General features: G+C 37.3%; 1 protein-coding gene across 29 annotated transcripts in view; it reads right to left on the reverse strand.

The window, feature by feature from the left end:
- The window catches only part of AZI2 (5-azacytidine induced 2), a 31,324-nt gene that overhangs the window by 7,108 nt on the left and 3,676 nt on the right, over positions 1-20,540 (reverse strand). For 25 of the 29 annotated variants that reach the window (XR_014689439.1, XR_014689440.1, XR_014689441.1 and 22 more), the window contains exons 2-8: positions 14,094-14,323; positions 12,833-12,958; positions 12,438-12,537; positions 11,171-11,319; positions 9,040-9,101; positions 5,493-5,608; positions 1,617-2,085 (exon numbers count right to left, since the gene is read on the reverse strand). Coding sequence is in view for 4 of the 29 variants with exons in the window: in XM_084508935.1 (XP_084365061.1) it covers positions 1,691-2,085; positions 5,493-5,608; positions 9,040-9,101; positions 11,171-11,319; positions 12,438-12,537; positions 12,833-12,958; positions 14,094-14,318 (1,173 nt within the window). In the remaining 25 variants the exon portion in view is untranslated. Of the gene's footprint in view, positions 1-427; positions 2,086-5,492; positions 5,609-9,039; positions 9,102-11,170; positions 11,320-12,437; positions 12,538-12,832; positions 12,959-14,093; positions 14,324-15,460; positions 15,483-19,829; positions 19,923-20,540 lie in introns of those variants that run through there. The other 4 variants (XM_084508933.1, XM_084508936.1, XM_084508935.1 and 1 more) reach the window with 3 other exon arrangements.

Raw genomic sequence — 20,540 nt, forward strand, 5'->3', positions numbered from 1 at the left:
ATTGGGTTTTGTTCTATTACTTTCCAAGAGATTGTACTCCCCTGAGTCAGCTGTGTTCATTGGTCAGAATAAATTCCAGCATCTGACACCATTTCCATTAATCACAGACAAGCCACTATACGTGAGCAAGATGATAGAAAGATAAAAACCACTATCTGGTGAACAGGAAACATTATTTATGTATGCTGTTCACTAATACAATAGAAGGTATCCGAGAGGCATTCTCTCAACTTTGCTAGACAAACTGAAACAGGAGAGGATGGGCATCACATGAAGCACTCATTCCACAGGGAAAAAAAGTGCCTGGAACCACACAGACCATGGAGTGCCTTGGCTAAGGAACACCCATCATTACAAAGGTTATCCTACAGCCACAGCCTCCCCGTGTATTTGCAAGCAATTTTAAGATCATTTGCTACTAAACAGCTGTGAAATTAATTTTTTATTACACTGATCTCAAGCAGGACCTGCGAAGTTGAATACTTCAGCCCCACACACATCTGTACATAACATTTTTAGTATTAAATACCTTCCCACCCGTTACAAGTATCATGGATCTAAAATACAACGCATTTTCCTTCCAAGTATTGAGCAGTCGAGGCAATTCCACTTAACCCTGTTGTATTAAGCCAGATAAGAAGCAGAGCAGATTTAAAAAAACTAGGCATAATTGTATTTGTCTAAAAACAGTTCTTGGCCTTAAGAGGAGAAAAAAAGGTCAAGTAGTACTCGGACACCCATCATCTGCAAATCTGAGTAACTTCAGCTCTGAATGGAGCACTAAAGATACCACCAAAATTCTTCTGTGTATCAACACCCAGTCCAATTAAATTAAGGCTTTGTTTCTTTAATAAAAGAAAAGTTAGTAGCCTGAACAACCACACAAATAAAAGGTCAAGGTTCTGGCGATGTGCAAAGGAGGCACAGTAAGGATAACTGCACTGTGAGAAGGACGATTCTGCGGCAGGCACCGCTGTGCGCAGAAGGAAGCCCCTTTCCTACAGCATAAACTGAGGGAAACAGGCTGAACATCTACAACTCACTGTGTTCAGCAGCATTACTTATGATCCTTTTTAATCCACAGTAAGGCCCAAAATGGTGCAATCTAAACAGGACAGCGTAGGAGTGATTTCTCCCTTGCCGTTATCTAATATAAATCAAAGTTTTGACAAAAAATCTCACCCTTCTTATAAAAAAATCATATAAAAATGCATTTCTAAACCAGAGGAATCAAAGTTATTTGTAAGGAGAGAGGAAGAGAGAATCCAATCTTCATTTTATGCCTTAATCTGAGAAAAAAATGCTGTCAAAACTAAGCTCAGAGCTGTAACAAGTTTTAACATGACACCAAGTGCTTGATAACATACAAATAGCAAACAGATACAGAACTGGATTATTTTGTTTTATTCCAAGAACTAACTTCTCACTGTAATCTTTTAGAAATGTGTGCCATTTGCAAGACAAGACTATCTAGGCCCCGTGCTAGATTCGTTCACAGTACGCTATCGCAGCTTTAACTTCTCCTGATGTACAGCAGAGGAAGACTAGGCTTTCTGTTTTGGAAATAGAATTAAAAACAAAACCAAAACAAAACACATTTCAACCCATTTGTTTACCTCTTTAAGAGTTCAAGCAGTAAGGTGCCTATTCAGAATCATTCTAAAACGCTTCAGTTCATTCTAAAAATTGCTTAGCTCTTGTGCAGACAGTTCTGATTACACTGATCCAGGTAATCTGCTGGACAGTTTAACAAAGTTGTTTTATTTTTCATTTCCCAAAACACATTCTCGTTAGGTTTCGGAGGACTTGGGAATACCCAGGAATTATCTTCCAGAGAACTCTTTCCATACGAATGGTGTTCCTGGAACGTTTTACCATCAACTGGAATGGGTCTCTCATCTGTCCATGCTTGCAGAGTCACTCTTTCAGATGGGCTTTTCCCATCTCTCAGCAGAGGGGGAGGTACAGCATTGCACAGTACTTGATCATTTTGGGAGAGTTTTTTATAGACCACCACCCCAGACGTCAAGTTCAACTTCGGAACATTCTTCAAGTCAACACATTGTACTGGTGCAGAAGAGGCAGCTGAAAGAAAAAGATGATAAAAAGATTTTTAAATAATAGGTTATTTGGTGCATTTTTCACTTACTCCAAAATGTCCTACAGTACAGCAGGTTATGTTAAATCCAATGTTTTCAAGCTACAAGTTTGCAAACAGTCGTTTACTTCAGTAACTGCTTAATGCTACAAACTGAACACACTAACTTCCTCAGATTTTGCAAGATGAACCAGAGATCCTCAAATCATCGTGTCTGAAATATACCCAACTCCAAGGAAAACTCCCAGTCCCCGCTTCAACACAGGTGGAATAATTTGAGTTTTTTTTTTTTCGACAAGACTGGAATGAATACTGAAACAGAAGGAATTTCCATGTGCTTGGAAAAATCGACCAGATTCAGAATATTGCTTCAGTAAGAACACACTTCTTCCTACATTACTGATTCTTTTTTAACAAGGTATGCTCTCAGGCTGCCAAAAGCCTGAAAACTCCATGAAGCAGGAGAAAATGCATGTTACAGGGTCCCTGTGCTCCTGTATTGTCTGACTTTTGAAAAGAAAGCCACAGATTGCACTGTTCAGCCATCTGAAATTCCAGGTGAGGTTTAAACCATATTATGAAGGGAAGGATTTTGAAACGGGACAGCATCTACCTGACATGAAAGAGCTGCAACTTCAACAGACACCTGAAGAGACAGACAAATATTTTCAGGCAATGATTTTGTAGTACTACATAAATGGAGCAGATAAATGGTTCCTACAGTTAAATAAACTCATAGGTAGTCTTCTAGAAGTGTTATGAATCTCAAGTAGGAACTGTAATTTGTAACTTTAATTCTAGGGACAAAGAGTCAGTATCTCAGACAAAGACTGCAACTGCAATTTGTCACTAAAAATTAAAGGATCTTACCCAATTTGCAAATGTCAGCCAAAAGGACTTTCCAGCAAGAGAGACACCATATCTGAAAGATGTGCTGATAGATTAGATTTGGCCACCTCATCCTGACAGGCATAAAAAGCCATTCAAGGTCTATAGACCCTTAGAAGTTTAAGGAAAATGTAATCTACTGTAACATATTTGAAATACTACTACCTTAGACAGGTTTTACTCTCTGGAATGTTTAAACTAACTTATCTAACACCTTGGCAGTTTGAAGCAGCACACCTATATTCAGAATTGTGTGGCATTACAGCCCCACGAGTGAACAGGTGGCATAATTTACTTTTCATGATCCCTTAGGTTAGAACTAGTCAAACTCCAATGTTTGCAGTATTCAAATTGAAGAGTACCCTCAGCTACTCTTCAAGGAATAAGTTGTTTTTATTATTTTTTTTTCCTCCTCTAGTGGCAAAACAGTTCATCCAGAGCTAAACAGAAAAAAGCCAGGTAAGTTTGCCGTGGTCAAGGTATGTTCAACCATAGCAGCTATGCAAGAGTACAAGAGCAATCCTTGACCTGTTTTGCTGGCTATCTTGAAGTCACTTCAGGTAAGATTTCTGTACCGTGTCAATTGTTGAGGTACCTGAGGTAGTTTATTTAATGTTTTTATTATAAGACAACTAATACTAATCAGCAAAGCAGAAATTTGGTTTTCAATCGTAAATTCTACCTGTTAAAAGGGTAGAGCAAAGGTAGAAAGGGTACCTGCCCCAAGACATTGGGCAAGAAGAGAAAGTTGGGCTTCACGTGATTTATTGAAACGGCCTTTGAAAATAAAACAAAAACCCATGAGCAGATGTGTAGAAGTGGCCTCCTTACATAAGTGACAGCTAAGCAGAATCTGTGTGTTAACTGATACTGTTAACATCAAACACTCAGCAAGAAATACCATGTTCCACAGACTTCACGCACCTTGAAAGATGATAAATAGTAATTTAAAAAAGCCCCCCCATCCCTGACACTATATACTATAACTTTATAGTTGCTGCTATAAAGAGTGAAGGAAAATAGCTAGTACTACAAGAAAAGGAAGTTTTAAGTCAGTTCTACTCCCATTTTATATAAGCCAATATTTTTCTACCAATACTAACACAGACATATCTGCACTGCATTCAGCGTGGCTAACAAGCAAGGTAGACAAGGAAATAAATTCTAGTTTCTACCAAAGCTGTCCACATACTTCTGAAAATTTTCTGAGAAGAACCTACAGAGTGAAAGGCAAAATACCTTGTTTTTCCACTCAATCAAGATTGCCTTTTATTGTTGTGGATGTACGCATGCATTAGCAACTGCACAAATTCAGTTTGTTCACCGGGTTGAAGAGAAAGATCAGTACTTGTGTAGTGGCAAGACAGGTAACTCCAGGTTAAAAATAAAACCAGCAAGATCCTACACAATTACATCAAACCCTGACAGACTTCAGGGTTAAAAACTCATTCAGTTCTTCGTTTCTCCACTGAAGTTATTTGATAAATGTGTCTTAGAATTGAAGGAACACAGGCTAACCTGGTAACAATACAATCACGTCTAGAATGAGTGTTAATAATTTATCAGCCAAGTACCAGAGAATGATCATTAATCACTGCTGGCCACAGACAAAGCCAGTCATTGACCTGGAGGTGAATCCTATCATTAAGTCAGTGAGCCCATCAAAGCAGTTAGAAACAAAATATCTTGATCTTGTAGTAGATAGGGACATCCAAGACTGTCACTACTACACCAAGTTCAGTTTCTTTGACCACCACCTTCAGTGTTCTGAACACAGTAAATACCACAGCTCAAGTGAGCAGACAACAAAGGAAATAAACACCAAGATAAACAGACTGATTAGGTCTGGTCCCACCATAATAACCTTTTTGCAAAGCAATTGGATCAAGAGAAGCATACATGTAAAATAGAGAAAAACATCTGATGAACTGCTAACAGAAAATACGCTCCCCTAAATTGTTTGCAAGGTAGCAGCAGAAATAAAGCAGTTTTGCAACATCAGTCAGCAAAATGTCATCTTGCATAGCACTATGCTAGAAAATGCAACTTCTCTGTATGCTAAGGTAAAATATAAAGCCATAAGGGAATTAAAGTTAATTTTAAAATGCTGCCATATTAATACTTTATATATTCTATAGAGAGAAAATAAGACTTGCATTTGAAAAGATTCTTTTTTTTTTTTTAATATGAAGTAGTTGTGGTAAAAGGTCAAATACGAGTAAACTTAACACCTCAGCCTTGTGCACATAAGCAACACTTGACTGAGAAAAAAGCCACAAGGGGAACAGAATACAGTACTGAAGAAAAAACACATCAGCAACACCTTTATGTGTGAAGTTGACCAGTATAAGACAGAAGCAGAAAATGGGTAGGCTGGAACCATAATACAGCCTAGCTTATCAACTTCAATTGACAAGATTCTGATAAGATATGATAGCCAGTTTCTTTTGAAAATGGTGCAGCTTGGATCTACGATCTGTGTTTGTAAGGTCTGTTACTGACTTGCCTTTCTTGGTCGGTGTTGAGTTTGTTTTCAGTTTTCGTAGAACCTCAGCTTGCACTTCAGTCACTAGCTGCAAATTAGACATTTCTCTCTTCAGATCCCAATATGCTTGTTGCACACTTTCAAAATAATAATAAAAAAAATCAAAGTTAAATACTTGCCACCTCTAAAGCACTCCCATGCCTGCTAACATTCCCAAGGCTTTTTACCTGACATACACTGACAGCTTTACTGGACTACCATAATTCAAAATGATCTGAGCAGTACTAATAACTACCTTAAACTGAACAACTTTTCTATATTATAATCTTTATAAGTTACATACATATATATTATACATTAAAATATGAAAGTCTTTCATTAACATGCTAGGTAATACTAATAATTTCAAATTGCCCAAATGGAAAGAAATATGAAGCTTATTCTCCAGTATCATTATTTTAAATTATCTTCCCATAAAATTAGTAGTCTCAAGGGAGTATTTTTGTAAAATATATTAAATGAACACTAAATTGCTAGCAAAGTAGACTATTACCATTGAATGGATTTTGATAAATGACCCCACACACCATCATATGTTATGATCCTAGTCACATTAATTGATCACAATCTTAAATACTCAAAAATCAATATTTGGATCTTTACACCATTCATTCTGCTACAGTGAATTCAGACTACATTCTAGAGGTCCAAACAGATCACACATACACACACAGGGCAAAATAATTCAGCACAGTGTTTCATATTCAAGTCATCTAATTTAAATTAATATACTGCCTTAACAGAAAGGGTTAAAATTAGAAGATCCAATTTATTCTCTGATAAGACAGCATAATTTGAGAAATGTATTTAGCAATAACAGCACTGTGCCAACACTGAAGTTTCAGATAATTAGCTAGTGGGAAAATGAAGAACAAAAATCAGAAAAGTTAGCAGCTTTGTATTTGAAGAAGTTCTGCTTCTGTCATCTTTACCTGTAAAATTCACTTGACTCTGAACTTTTAATTGTAAAATTTTCATCTAATTAAGTTGATGTTGCAACCATCCTTTATTTATCTTTTAAGAAGTCTCAAAAATAAGATTAAACAAACTTTGGTTACATTAAAACAGAACTGTCCAATATTTACACATAGTTGTGAATAAAGGAACAGCTCAGTGTCTGTGACCATCTATCCACCATTCATCTCTACAAAGGCTGAGAGAGCTGGAGTTGTTCAGCCTGGAGAAAAGACGGCTCCATGGAGACCTTATAGCAGCCTTCCAGTACCTAAAGGGGGCTTTTAAGAAAGATAGAGAGAGACTCTTTATCAGGGAGCATAGCGATTGGACAAGGGGGTATATTGGCAAGAGGGTAGATTTAGGTTAGTTATTTGGAATAAATTCATTACTATGAGGGTGGTGAGGCACTGGCACAGGCTGCCCAGAGAAGCTGTGGATGCCCCATCCCTGGAGGTGTTCAAGGCCAGGCTGGATGGGGCTTTGGGCAACCTGGTGTGGTGGAAGGTGTCCCTGCCCATGGTAGGAGCATTGGAATGAGGTCATCTTCAAGGTCCCTTCCAACCCAAACCATTCCACAATTCTGTGATTCAGAAAGAGTTTTGTAACATGAGTTTAGCTCCATTAAAAAGGATCTTGCAAAGGGATGCAGGTACCAAAATTCCACTTAAATCACATAACATATTTGAATTGTTTTGGGGGTTACTAGTCTAGAATCCCATTGCAAAGCCCAATTTTCAAGGAAGTTTCAACTAAAAAGCAAGGATTTAATGTGCTTGGGTGTTTACCCTATATTGCCTTCTAACATGTAACATAAAGTTTGAATATAAGAACTTATTTTTCCCTTATGTTTCTGTGCTCTGCACAGTTCATTCTGTATGGAAAAACAAAGCATTTTTAGCCACAAATGCACCTCGTATTTTTTCTTCTGATATAGAACTACTTTTAATCAATTTGTTTAGGTTTTTTACTATTGTAATTACTACAGTAAGAACATAAGCAGAACATATGATCTGTACATCTGTCTGAAATGTTTACAATTTTTTATTTTGCCACCAGTCCCCATCCTGAAAAGCACAATCAGAATATAATCATTGTACAAAAAAAAACATATTACATGAGAAGATTTTAGAATCACTATAGCTTAATCTGCAGCAAAGTAGATTTGCAAAATAAAAAAAAAAAATAAATTGAAGTCAGATTTGCAGGCTGCTGACAAATGTGAAATAATTCCTTTCCAAAAAGTTCACTAATTGCAAATGCCTTTGGCTTCCATAAACAGCAGGATTGCTTGCTACAGTGAATGTTTCACATAGGAGTTTTCGAGTGTTCCCCCTCATCCCCGTGCACAGATTTTTGGATGGACTGACGTATTCCAAATGCATCACACGCTCATTATGTGTATCATGTTACACTAAACGCTACACTGTACATATGTTAATTCTGATGGCTGCCACCTGAACACGACTTCTTGAAATAAATTTGCTCTGGAAGATCAAACAGAGCTGTTTTACCTTGAGGTAACACCTTTTTTCAGGCGTGTAAGACTGACTACGAAGCTCCAGCAGAAACCACAAGAGAAGTGCGAGCTAGCTATCCAGTCAAGATGAAAGGTGAAAGTATAATTTGTTTATAGCGTCTACAATGTTATCATCATTATATCAGAGAACATATGAAAGAAATGTCTGTAGGGTTCTTTCAGTGACTGATTTCCTTTCCCATCTCTTCAACAGCCAAGTAAGCAAAAAGATCCTCTCTAAACAACCTGTCATTATGAAGGAGCACTCTACCCTCTTGTGGAAAATTGTGGAAGTGCATTGGCATAACCATGCATAAGAGATGCAGGTATTTCGTTTCTGCAAGACAAAACATTTGGGAACTTTATGGAAAAGAAGTTTTTCAATACATGAAAGACTTAAGGGATATATCTACTATCTAACATGGCACACATACTGAATACAGGATAATATAGGACACTACCAAAAGCACAATTATTCACTATTTGAATGCCTGTAAAATAATGAACGCTTTCTGTTCCACTAAAACTTCAAGAAAATCATTTCTTTTTGCATAGGTCAAATATTGGTACCTCTATATTTAAAAAAAAAATATCCTTCAATGTCTTCTAATAGAGCTATTATTATACTGCACTAAGTAAAAATGTATATTCTCATACTAAGCCACCAGCCAAACACAGAAACCTCCTCATATGCAAAACAAAGAACTTCCTATAGCTGGGATGAGACTTGGAAGTTCATCTACCACTTCCTCAAGTCAACAGATTCTTAAATAGTTGATTTTTAAGTCCAAGATAATTTTATTTTCTATACAATATGAAAATGTAAATACTTTCTTATAATTCTGGGCTTCAGACATCATTCTGTCTTCATAGACAAAGGGAAAGAGAAGATGATTTTGCTTAATCAGAGTGCCCAGACTTAAAAGTAGATTATGTAGTTTGAAATAACACATTTGCGCAGGCTGCAAGAATATCTACACCCTCAAATAACTGTCTCTCAGTAAAATAAGTATAAAACATGAAAGATTGTCATACCTCTGAATGTCTTGCCTTTGGGGGTGGTCTCCGTTTAATGGCTTTCCATCTTGAGCCTGGTCCTGCATAACAAAGTGAGGGGAAGAAAAAAAAAAAAAGTGAATAGGTGAGTCCAAATCTATCTGAAAATACTGCAATGAGTTCTCATTCATATTCCTTCTCTTCACGTACCCCTCCTGCTACCATTCCCTCTAGACAAAGTTATAACGAATTTGATACCAGTTACTGTGGCTTCAGGCCTACCAAAATTTCAAGCAAATTGTCAGTATAATGTAAATATGGCATCAACCACAATGCAAAACCTGAGTAAGAATACCCATATAGAAAAAAATATATACAGACCATATATATATATATATATATATATATATAGGGTTTTGAAACAATATTGACCTGTTGGATTACCCATTAATCATATTTCTCTCCCACACACGCTTTTGAAGACTTTCTTACCACCACCCAGAGATTCAACTTCATTACTCAAAAACCTCAGTTGCAGTATATTATTCTACATTTGAAAACTACTTTTTTACTTCCTATGTTAAGCAGTTAGCAGGATCAAGGAGAAATTACATTAAAAAAAAGTCAGTTGTTCCTTCTATTTGTTCTTTACAACAAAAGCTGCTGGCATAAGCATTAAATAGTGTCATGTTTGGTATTTCTTAGAAACACTATTTTAGTCTTTTTTCTAACAACACTCATTCTAACACTGAAGTCTGCAATCTTCAATTATTTCTACAAAACCACATAAAGACATCACAACTGCATAGAAGTTCAAGTACACCTTCAGAATTTACAAGCTATTGCAAATATCTACAATAATTCCAGATTTAAGAGAAAACAACAACCAACAGTAATGAGAGTTAACAGAACACCTTGCCTGCCTTCCTGGTAATGTGCTTTATCCCCACCTACTGGAACAAACGCAGAATAAACCTGACACAATACGGCTGCCGTGTAAGCACATCCACACAAGCTAGGAGAGTGGCTGCAGCAACCCTGTAAGGACCCATTCAGTGCTAAGAACCGAATGCTCCAGCTACGTATGCTTTGAGGGAGGCAGGAGAGAAGGACATCGCTTGAGGCTAGCTCTAGTCCTGTCCCTGAATGCCCAGAAGAGGTTGGGGTGCATCTTAGTTTCATCCAAAAGGAACCCAATTCCCCTCCTTCAGACTGCTCCATAATGCAAGGCACAAGGCCTGTTCTGTCTCAGATCTCCCTTTCATTTCCTTAACCAAACTATCAATTCCACCCACCTAATTCCTGCTTTCTCATCCTAAATTCATCATCCAATGCCAGGCTTCACAAATCTCTGCTCAATCTCAGAATGAGCAGTCAGGGATAAGACTGAGACTGCCTGAACAGTTGTAGTGGTTCCCTCAACACCCTCTTTATCTACTTGCACAACTAGTTCCATTCTCTTTTAGTACCTTACACTTTCATGTTCTTTCTATTCCCAACATTCTTCTTCTCCCACTATGACAGTATCTTCTAGCCTTCGCCATTCAAATCCTACTGTCTTCTCCTCCTGTTGTTTCAGCTGTTTCCTGTGGATACCTCAAGGTAAGGTCCCAGCTACTGGTTCCAGTTCTCACCAGTATCCTAGCTCAGCCCAGGATCCATCTTGTTACAAAAAAGAAAAGAAAAGAAAACAAAAAACCTGCTTTTCTGACACACTTCATGCAACTATGCTAAAGAAATGTGTTAGAGCTCCTTAAACAAAGTTCATAATATCCTTAAACACAAGCATTCCATTGTTGCTCAAAAAAAAAAAAAAAAAAAAAAAAAAAGACCATGTTTGGCTCAAACGTTCAAAAAAGCTCAGCCTGAGAAAAATACCAACATGAGCCACTTTGATAGGAATCATGACTTCAAAGAAACAGTAAAGCTTTATTTTCTGTTGTTCTGTTGGTAACATCCGGGTAAGCTCACCTATGTACATGCACTATTTCCACAAATAAGCCAGCCTATGACAATATTTAAGGTTAATTTTATTACAATGTTCATCTTGCAACCAATTATTTTTTGTATCCGTTTCTTCACCCTTTATTTTACTTGGACTAGGTAGTTAAAATGTTCTAACAAAGCCAAATCTATTAATACAAAAAAAAAATCATTAAAATGAAGGTACCTTCTGCTTATATTTTTGCAATTCCTTTCTGAGACTACTGCACTCTTGCTTGAGGTTTTCTAGATCCTGTTCCAAACTATGCACTTTCAGGTCACTGTTCAGCTTCTCTATTTCCCAGTTGGACTGATTACAATTCAGATTTCTCATAACTGTAAAAAAGACAAACAAGACAATCAGATTTCAGTCCCCGTTCAAGAAATACAACTCCTATAATACATAGAGTTTCACCTCAACCAGTCTACGCTCTACAGAAACCTTATCCTGAATAAACTGCAGTCCATGGTAACAGAGAAACAGTAACACTGATCAATTTGTAGGTAGAGAAATAATCCATTCTCTGAGTTTAAAGTACACAGTCCTCCTTTCCAGAACTGCACTGGAGATTTTAAGTAACAAAAAGAGGAAGCAACATAAAAAAAAAAAAAAAAAACAACAATGGAAATGCAAAAAATCAGTTAATGGCAGAAACACATAGCATATTACTGACTTGCACACTCCATACATGCTTTGAAAACGTAAGCCTTTTCCCCTCAGGTTTGTATTGTTGCACAGTTGAACCAAGTGTTTTTTTGTTTTGTTTTGTTTGTTTGTTTGTTTGTTTTCAAATTCGTATATCAAGAAGTTCCAAGCAGAAAAACAAAAGAAAAAGTAACTTCATTAGACAAAAAAAATAATAATAAAATCATGTGATTACTATTAAGAAGCAACCTAATCTCATCAGTTGTAGGAGGCTAGCTAGAGGACAAGAACAAGACATGAAGACACTCCCCAGTCTTCAACGACATGGTGCACTCACTTCCGGATTTAATGATTTATACAAGCTTAAGCTACACTCGTGTTTTTTAAACAAGGCACTCAGAGCCCACTTAGGAATAAAATTGATTACCCAACAAGGCTTCAAATCGCATTTTCAAAGCTCTCTTCATAAACTCTGCACTTCATATCTCCTTAAACCATTATGTTCTCAACAATTGCTATTATAACACGTAGTTTGCTCCTCTAGGTTTAAAAACATTGTGCAATGGAAGTACCACATCACATGCTTCAGGTCCTCTTGGAAAGTAATGCAATTCAAGCATAGCATTGCTTATATGAACCTTTCAAATGACTGCATTTGTATAGAATCTGAAGTCCAGTCCATAGATTTAAACATACAGACAGCATTTTCTTGTAAAAGCTATATATGATTAAAACTCTTAATGCCCTGAGTTCATAATATAACCACTAAAACTAGTCAGCATATATTAAGATGCAACCAAATGCATACCTTGCTGAGTTTCCACTTCAGTTTTTAGTTGCAAGAGCTCTACTTCCTTAGACTGCAACTGTTCATTCAAGGCTTTCAAGGATTCTGTAGTTTCTTTTTTCTATTTTCCAAGAGAGAAGAAAAAATAAAAACCTTGTGGAAGTTTTCTTCTCACATCTGAAAATCATTTTTTTCTAAAAACCATTATTTTTTCTAAATACTAGAAAAATATTGCTTGGATTTTTTTTTAAACCATTAGCCTACTCCTATAAGAAAATTAAGACACTTAAAACTATTGTCATTCCTAAATAAAGTATCACCGTGTACTTAGAAAACCTAAAGGAGTGATACCTCAGATCTTCAGCAATTAAAAATTCATTCTACAAGTGTTTAAGTCACTACTTAGGAAGACCTACTATTTTATCCAGTTTGCTTTTCAGATTATCTCGGTCAATGCAGGCCTCCCGATAGGCTTGGTATGCCTTATTTACTTGTTCGCGGCCAACTGAACTGCGCTCTTCCTCCAGGCGGGAGCCAAGCAGCTACAAGTTAGAGACAAGAAAAGAGATGAGAAATACGTACTGTATCTTACAGTGAGAACTTTTTTTTTTTTTTTTTTTTTTTTTTTAAGTTTTGAAAAAAGTTAATGAAATACATTGATATGGACCAAAATTTTACAGAAGTACAAGAAAGACCATTTAGGAATTCTAGAAACCATACTTAGTCCTTGCTAGCCTTCTGCTATGAGTATTTAAAAAAAATCCACTAGTCATGATTACTTACACCGACAATTCCTTAAACAAATTTTTTCCAAGTTCTATAGATGGAAAAATTCCAAGTTCTACATTTTGGAAAAAGAGGTTTAAGCACATGAAGATATAACACACAGAAAATTCTGAGCAAACTAAACATTTATAGTGACTCATAACATGAATACCGTATTTTTTCCCCTGGTGTATTCCTATGAGGAAAGCCAAAGCAGAATTATTTTAAAAATACCTCTATTAACTTCCAGGTCACCACTGTCTCATTGCCAGTTAAGGGAAACGACAAGCAAGGGGGAATAAGCACTACCAATAAGATTGCTCCCTTCTTTCTGACAGAGTAAAAGTGCATTTGGTTAAGACAGCAAGAAGCCTTACAGACCTCAAATTGCAACTGTTCACATAGAAAGTTCTTGTTTTGACTATCACATTACGCTTTTCATTCTTTTTATTCTTCACACCTTCTATAAAAGAATTGAGACTTTTGAAAGCATTCAGTGTACGTAATGCAGATTCATGATAGGTTTGTAAGTATTTTCTTAAAAATTAAGATGTACAAAAAGAATACAAAAATCAAAGCATTGACGGAATATAGCTACTACGAATATCTTTCAAATTAATACCTGGAATAGGAGAAAGTATGAGAACTCTTATTTTTACGGCTTGCTATCTCTGCCCTTTGCTTTTGTATTGACCTTCAAAGTATGCGTATTACTTACTAAGTTTTGTCCTTTACATTTCCCCCCTCAACCCTAAAAAAAGTTTTTACATGTATTTCCAAATAGAGGCATTCAGATAGAACATAAGCCTTAGCAAACTTCCTGACTTTCATTACACTTTGAAATTTACAACTTCAAAAAGGTATCAACTTTACCAAGAAACATGTGGGTTGTTAAGTTAACATTTTTATTACCTTCTCCTCTAAAATTCTCACTCTTTTCTTTAAAACGGAGTTCTCCTTCTCTGTCTCCTTTAGCCGCTTCTTGATGTCTTCATATGCGGTGACAAGGGCAAAGTGGGAGGCAACAGACTCATCTCCACTGTACGCTGAAACAGGAATCTCCCCGTCTCTCTTATGACTGTTGTCTGCTTTCTCATGGTTCAAAATGCAGATGTCATCCTCTATCAGCTCCTCCATGTCAGCTGTTTAAAAAGATAGATGTGAGTCAAATTTTCGCAAAGACAAGGTCATCGAGAGTCTCAAGTCTGAAAATCTTCCAAATACTGGAGGATGTTTCTGCTTAAGTAAGACAGCAAGACTGAATATCTGGGAAATACCTTTATCTTGCAGAAAAAAAAAAAAAAAGACGTTACTTGATAAAAATATTTTGAGTATGCATCAGATTTCTGAGTCCCCAAATTCTTTTTTATTAAGGTTTTACACCACCCTATAACCTTTGGCTAGTATGAAATATTTAAACTTGACGGACACGTCTCACTAGGGTTTTTTTCAATTCCGCACTGAACTACAGTAAAAAACATTTCAGTTGTGAGAAACTGACCAACTATGTTTCCTGAGCACAAGCAAACCAAAAGAGAGGCATTTAATTTGATTCATTCTTGAATGCAAATATTTCTACAGTTCCCAAAATTTTAAATGAAACCTTAACACTAGCATTAATCCTTAAAAAGCCTACACTGTTAGCTACTCTCCAGTCACAGCAGAAAACATCCTGCCACACAACGAGTCACTCTTAACTGCAGATAAGATGCAAACGAAACATACTTCACAACATGATCTGTCTCAACATGTGTGCAGAAAACTGACAGTAATCTGACCATAAAACGGGCATGACTAGGCAAATCCACCTGAATGACAAATCTAAAGTAATGATTGCACTGAGCTTTTGTTGCAACACATTATTTAGGTTGAGCAAAATACTCAACAAGAAGGTAGTGTATTTTCTTGTTGTGCTCTCCATTACCTTTTCCTTGAACTCCAGGCCTTAAACGAGAAGCCCCAACAGCATTTTCCTTCACGTGACTAGTTATCACAAACAAGTTCTGGGTCATTCACATGGATTTAGTTCAAGATCAAGATTCCTCATCTTTATGTGCAATACTAATGTACAGTATTTGAAAGCACTTCTCCCCACCCTAAAACTACTGATGTTACTAGTAAAAAAAATAAAATAAAAAAATCCTTCCACCCCCTCACTCCCAAATCCTGCCGTTCCTGACGACTAGATAGCAACCCAACAGAAACACTGGAATGAAAGAAATGAATGCAACAAAGACAGCTCGTATTGAACAAAAAAGTTTTTTCAATGGAGAACTGACCTGATCAGCAGGGCAGACGTGGACACTGGGCGGGGAAAAACCCACACCCACAGCTGGTGCCCCAGTTGTGTATTTGCTGTTTCAGTTACTAGACTTCCTTCTTAGACTAGGATATTTGTTCAGCAATATGAAGAGGTAAAGGGATCGACTGCCTTTGACCTTTCATCTATGTGGTCCCATTCACTCCTCTGTTTCTAGCGATGGAAAAGCTGCGTGGACTGCAGCTTTACGAAGAGCTCTGTAGCCCAGACACAGCTGAACAATGCTGCTGTTACCACATTCGCCTCAACTTGCTCCAAGCCAGACAGACAACATGATAAAAGCTGTGACAGCTCGTTGATACTAAATAGGCAGCGGTGGAGTTGCAGCAGTAAGAAAACTATGCACAAATCAAGGCTGAAATTCCTCCAGTGGTTATCTTCAGGATGTGAACAGATGCACTGTGTACTGTATTACATATCCTAGATTGAAAATGAAAGAAAAAGCTTCCCTTGCCTGTCATTCCACCTCATGCTTACACAGCAAGACCCTTGCAAAAAAAGTTTGCTTCCTTCTGCTAGTAAGGATTTTAAAGCTCCACGTACAAGGTGACTTTGACCAAAAGCACTGCCATTCAAACAGCATTACCTGATTGAAGGAGGTAGAGTGAAGGAAGTATACCTTGAAGGAGGTATATTGCTGCCTTTATGACCTCCCGGAAGAGGAAGGCCTTCCAAGTAAGTAGGACTCCATATTTTCACACAAATATTTTTTATAAATTCAACTACACCCTTAAAGTGCACCCACTAGGAGGACAAGTTACATGTATACTTACTGATTTTTACGTAACGGCTGTCAGATAACCTACAGGGTTACTGAACTCTGGACTTCTGATACTGTTCCTAAAGCAGCACATAGGATGGTATTTTCAACGCAAACAATCAGCCTTCACCTAATTCAGAAGGGCTTCTAATATTATTTTTCTACATTTCAACGCACAAGTTTAACATTTCGGGAAGCTCTGGCACATGCATTTTGAGTCATCTTACTGCACACCAGGAGAAGACAAACAGCCTGCCAAACAAGAGCCTGCTTCTCCTGAGAGAGGTGCCCCACGTAAGACATCCCCTGTGAGAAGAGATCTGATGATGACACATTTTGGAGGGGACAGCGGGAACAGACACTGCATGCCTAAATGCAGAAAGGGGGATATTCAGAAGGGCTGGTGGGATTATCTAATTGCTGGCTTCAAGCAATCAAAAAAGAAAATTCTTATCATGAAACATGCTTCTCTTGACTGGAATCTCAACAGCTTCAGCCAAGAATGAAAACTCACCAGGATATTCACATTGGCTTGGGACTGATGTCACTTTCATGGAAATAGATGAATGCCACCGAACACCAATTTACTCAGAATTTCAGAGCATCACATGGAGGAAAAAGCGGTAAGATTTTTACATTACTGCAAATGTGGCATAACATCACTTAAAAAAAAAAAAGCTACAGTGCAGACATTTCATAAAACAATAAGCTTCTGATATTTGGAGATTTCCCTCTCTATCTTAAAGGACATTTTTGTTTTTGAAAAGAGCACTGATCCCAAAACTGAAAGCAAAACAAACCATTCGGTCTGGCAGTAGCATGAGAAAATGTCTTAGCAGTCATAATCTGAAAGGAAGTCTTCACCTATTTCAGTCTAAACAGCTCCCCATTTTTCTCATAACAATGTTCTCTACCATCTATTTTTTAAAAAGTTCAAAACTTGCACCAAATTTATGGAAGCAAGAAATAAAGAAAAATGTATTTATCAAATCTAAGGGTATGAATTGATACAACATAACTTTAATAATTAACTTTATAAGTAAAAGGTCACTGTTGTCTGTGCTTACTAAATATTCCTTATTACATGTTTCAAAAGGTTTCAAATCTCATAACCCATGCAACTATATAACACAAACGTCTTAAGGAAAAAAGGTGCTATGACTTCCCTGCAGGATGACTCACTGATAACCCAAAGGTAAGTTACAATCCACACCTCACCAACTGCAGGACACTTTATATGGACACAGGGGAGAATTTGCAACAGAAAATTAGAGCAGCATTGCCGAATTGATCTAAATAAACCAACAAAACCTAAAAACAAAAAAAGGAAGAAGGCAGAAAAGTGCATCTCTATGCTGCAAAAACCTTTCTGACTTATTAAAAAACAAAAACACCAATAACAAAACAAAACAAAGCCACCATCAAGCCCCAAAGTAATTTCTCCTGCACCTGCTAAGCTGGTATTAAAAGGCCAATAGGAGACGTAAGCTCATACAAGAATAAAATCTGGCTGTTAAACAGTAAGATCAGCAGTTCTATAAAGGTTACTGTGAAACATAGTTTACCCAACTCTTTGCTGTATTGTCAGGAAAAAAAAACTAAAGAGATAACATGTTTACAAATACTTTTCTTCACAGGAAGCTTTGTTGAGATATTTAAGCAATGGAGTGAAACTCTTAGAAGATAAGACTTTAAAAAATGGGATTGTATCTGTAAGAAATCCCTGACAACAGCTGCAGCTTTCAATTCTACTGTTTAAGCATAGGAATCAAAATTTAGTTTCTCCACTGATATATTACGTCATTTTAGAAAATCAGAACTGCAAAGGGCAATCAAGGAAGAGCCCTCTGAGACAATGTGTGTATTAGGTTATTCCATGAGTCAGGACTCCTCAAATCCAGCAGTGGCAGAAGGGCTTGCAAAACAGTTTGCTGAGTCCTGCCTGTCTTTTACTCCAGTTGGCTTCCTCAGTAGGAAGCTGCACACGTGCTGGGCTGCAAATGCCACCCAGCTGGCACTCTAAAAGCACCTGGGTGAACGTGGATCTCTGGTAACCAGTTAACATGAAAGATTTAAAACATTAAAACATTTAAACTAATATACAGACAAGTTGTTAATGCTGAACAATAGAATTATTGTCCACCTCTGCCTACCTAAAGCAAGTTTACAATCCCAAATTACCACACATCCCAAGCTAAGGAAGGTCTGTGACAAAGAGGCATGTTACATTTACAATATTTTTTAAGAGTGAACTGCACACTAAATGGCCCATGTAAAAGGGTTCTAATCTTTATTTCCCCAAATAAAAACACTGAACGACTACCAGTATCAGCACTTGTATGAAATGATTCATGTTCTCCAAAAGGAAACATAGGACAGGCTGTAGCAGTAAGTTCTAGCAGAAGTAATTATGTCCCCTGCTTACAAGCACATGAGTTGGAATAGATGGCACACAAGTTCTCTTTCACGTACTGCAGAAAAGAATGGTTTCCAGAAATCCCTTCTGCTGGCCATTGACACCTAATGCAAGTTAGAGAACAGCTTTAGGATTTAATATATTAAATATAATGCTTGGCAGAACCGCAGCTTTTCTCTTCAGAGAGCTTTACAAATATTAGTCATTAACACCATGGGAGGTGGTTAAATACAAAACACATTTTACATATGAGGAATGCAGTTTAAATGAATTCCAGGATGCAAAGGCTCTAATAGCAAACAGAGCCCTGCACTAACAGATTTCTGTAGGCTGAAACCCTAATCTTGCACTTGGATCAGCAGGAAAGATGGTAAAAGCAGGATTACACGAAATTCTTCACAGTATAAAGCAGATTCCCATTTTGACCCTTCTTGTGCTCCGAGACAGAACAGAATGGTTTTTGAAATATTTCCAAATGCCAAATGCAAATAACTTCAAGATGGTGTTTTCCTGATTTTTTTTCCCCTAGGCTACTGAGAGTCTGAACCATTTTACTTTGTTTGCCTCTCAGACTCAAGGGGTTTGACTTCACAGTGGTGGTATGAAGAGGCTCCAGGTGTTAACACAGAGTACGATTTCTGTACTGGTTTACCTCGCCTTATGTAGAAGGGCACGTACATGCACGCAGGTATAAAATAAAACATTAAATTCAACAAATATATCTGACCCACAGAAACGAGTGTGTTGTAACCCCCATTTGAATTTCAGGATAGTTCAGAGGTTAGAAAGATACTCCCGCACAGCAGCAAAAAACAAATAAAAAAATACAGAATTCCTGCAGCTAACAACAAAAGCCCCACACAGTGTATGGCACACGGTACTTAAGCAAGACATTCACCATCCGAAACATTTGTCATTTTGCATCTCTCAGAGATCTCATGTTTTTTGTGATTCCAGTCCTCTACGGTCTGTTCTACTGAAACTTTCCTTTTTAAAAGCAGATAGCGGCTTCCTTTTTAGAACAAAAACTCTGCCTACATGCAGCCCAGTCGCTGTTATCTTTGGCCATTGCTTGTCCTTCAGCAACGTTCACAATCCTCCCTAGGAATCGCTGCTTACAAGGACACAGCTCTGCAGTTTTAATATACTCACCGATCTTCAAAACAACGCCAGCTGAATCAGAACTTCCAATTACTTCATTTTGCTGCCTCCAGCGCTGCAAAACACTTTGTCCCTAATCACTTTCCCTAACACCCATAAGCAAAGGAGAAGAAAGAGGCATTGTAACCAATCAGATATTGTTCTCCAATATTTGAAGCCACTGTGTCATATAATCCTGTTTATTAAACTATCAGATTTAATCCTGAAACTCATTAGAAGCAATAATGCCAAAAAAAAACACGGGAAGGAGCAATGTGTGTTCTGGCTGTTAGACCTTCCTAACATCAAACAAGTTTATTCAAAGGTTCCTGAGAGAATCATATGCTCTTGTGCTAACATTATCTGTTATTTTAATAGACACCTCCCATTTCAAAACATTTATAAAGAACAGCAACATTTATGAACAGTAAGAGGGTTGCTTGCTTGTTGTTGTTTGGTTTATTTCTTTTTCTTTCTGAAAACAACATCTTTTGTAAAATATATAATAGGTCCTACCTTCAGTTTTAAGTTTCCTCCCACGTAATGCAACTGCCATATTAAATCACGTTCAGTAAGTGCATGGGTTTAGTGACAAGGTATTGTAAAAGCCTTGTGTAACTGCATTAACTGTTAATTCAACTAGAAACACCTCACCTGTTGCAGCTATTAAAAGACGAGTTAACCTGCTTTGCGCTGATAGCCCGTGGTCATCCCGTAACTCAC

Source organism: Aythya ferina (assembly GCF_964211825.1).
Source record: "Aythya ferina genome assembly, chromosome: 2".
Classification (NCBI taxonomy): Eukaryota; Metazoa; Chordata; class Aves; order Anseriformes; family Anatidae; genus Aythya; species Aythya ferina.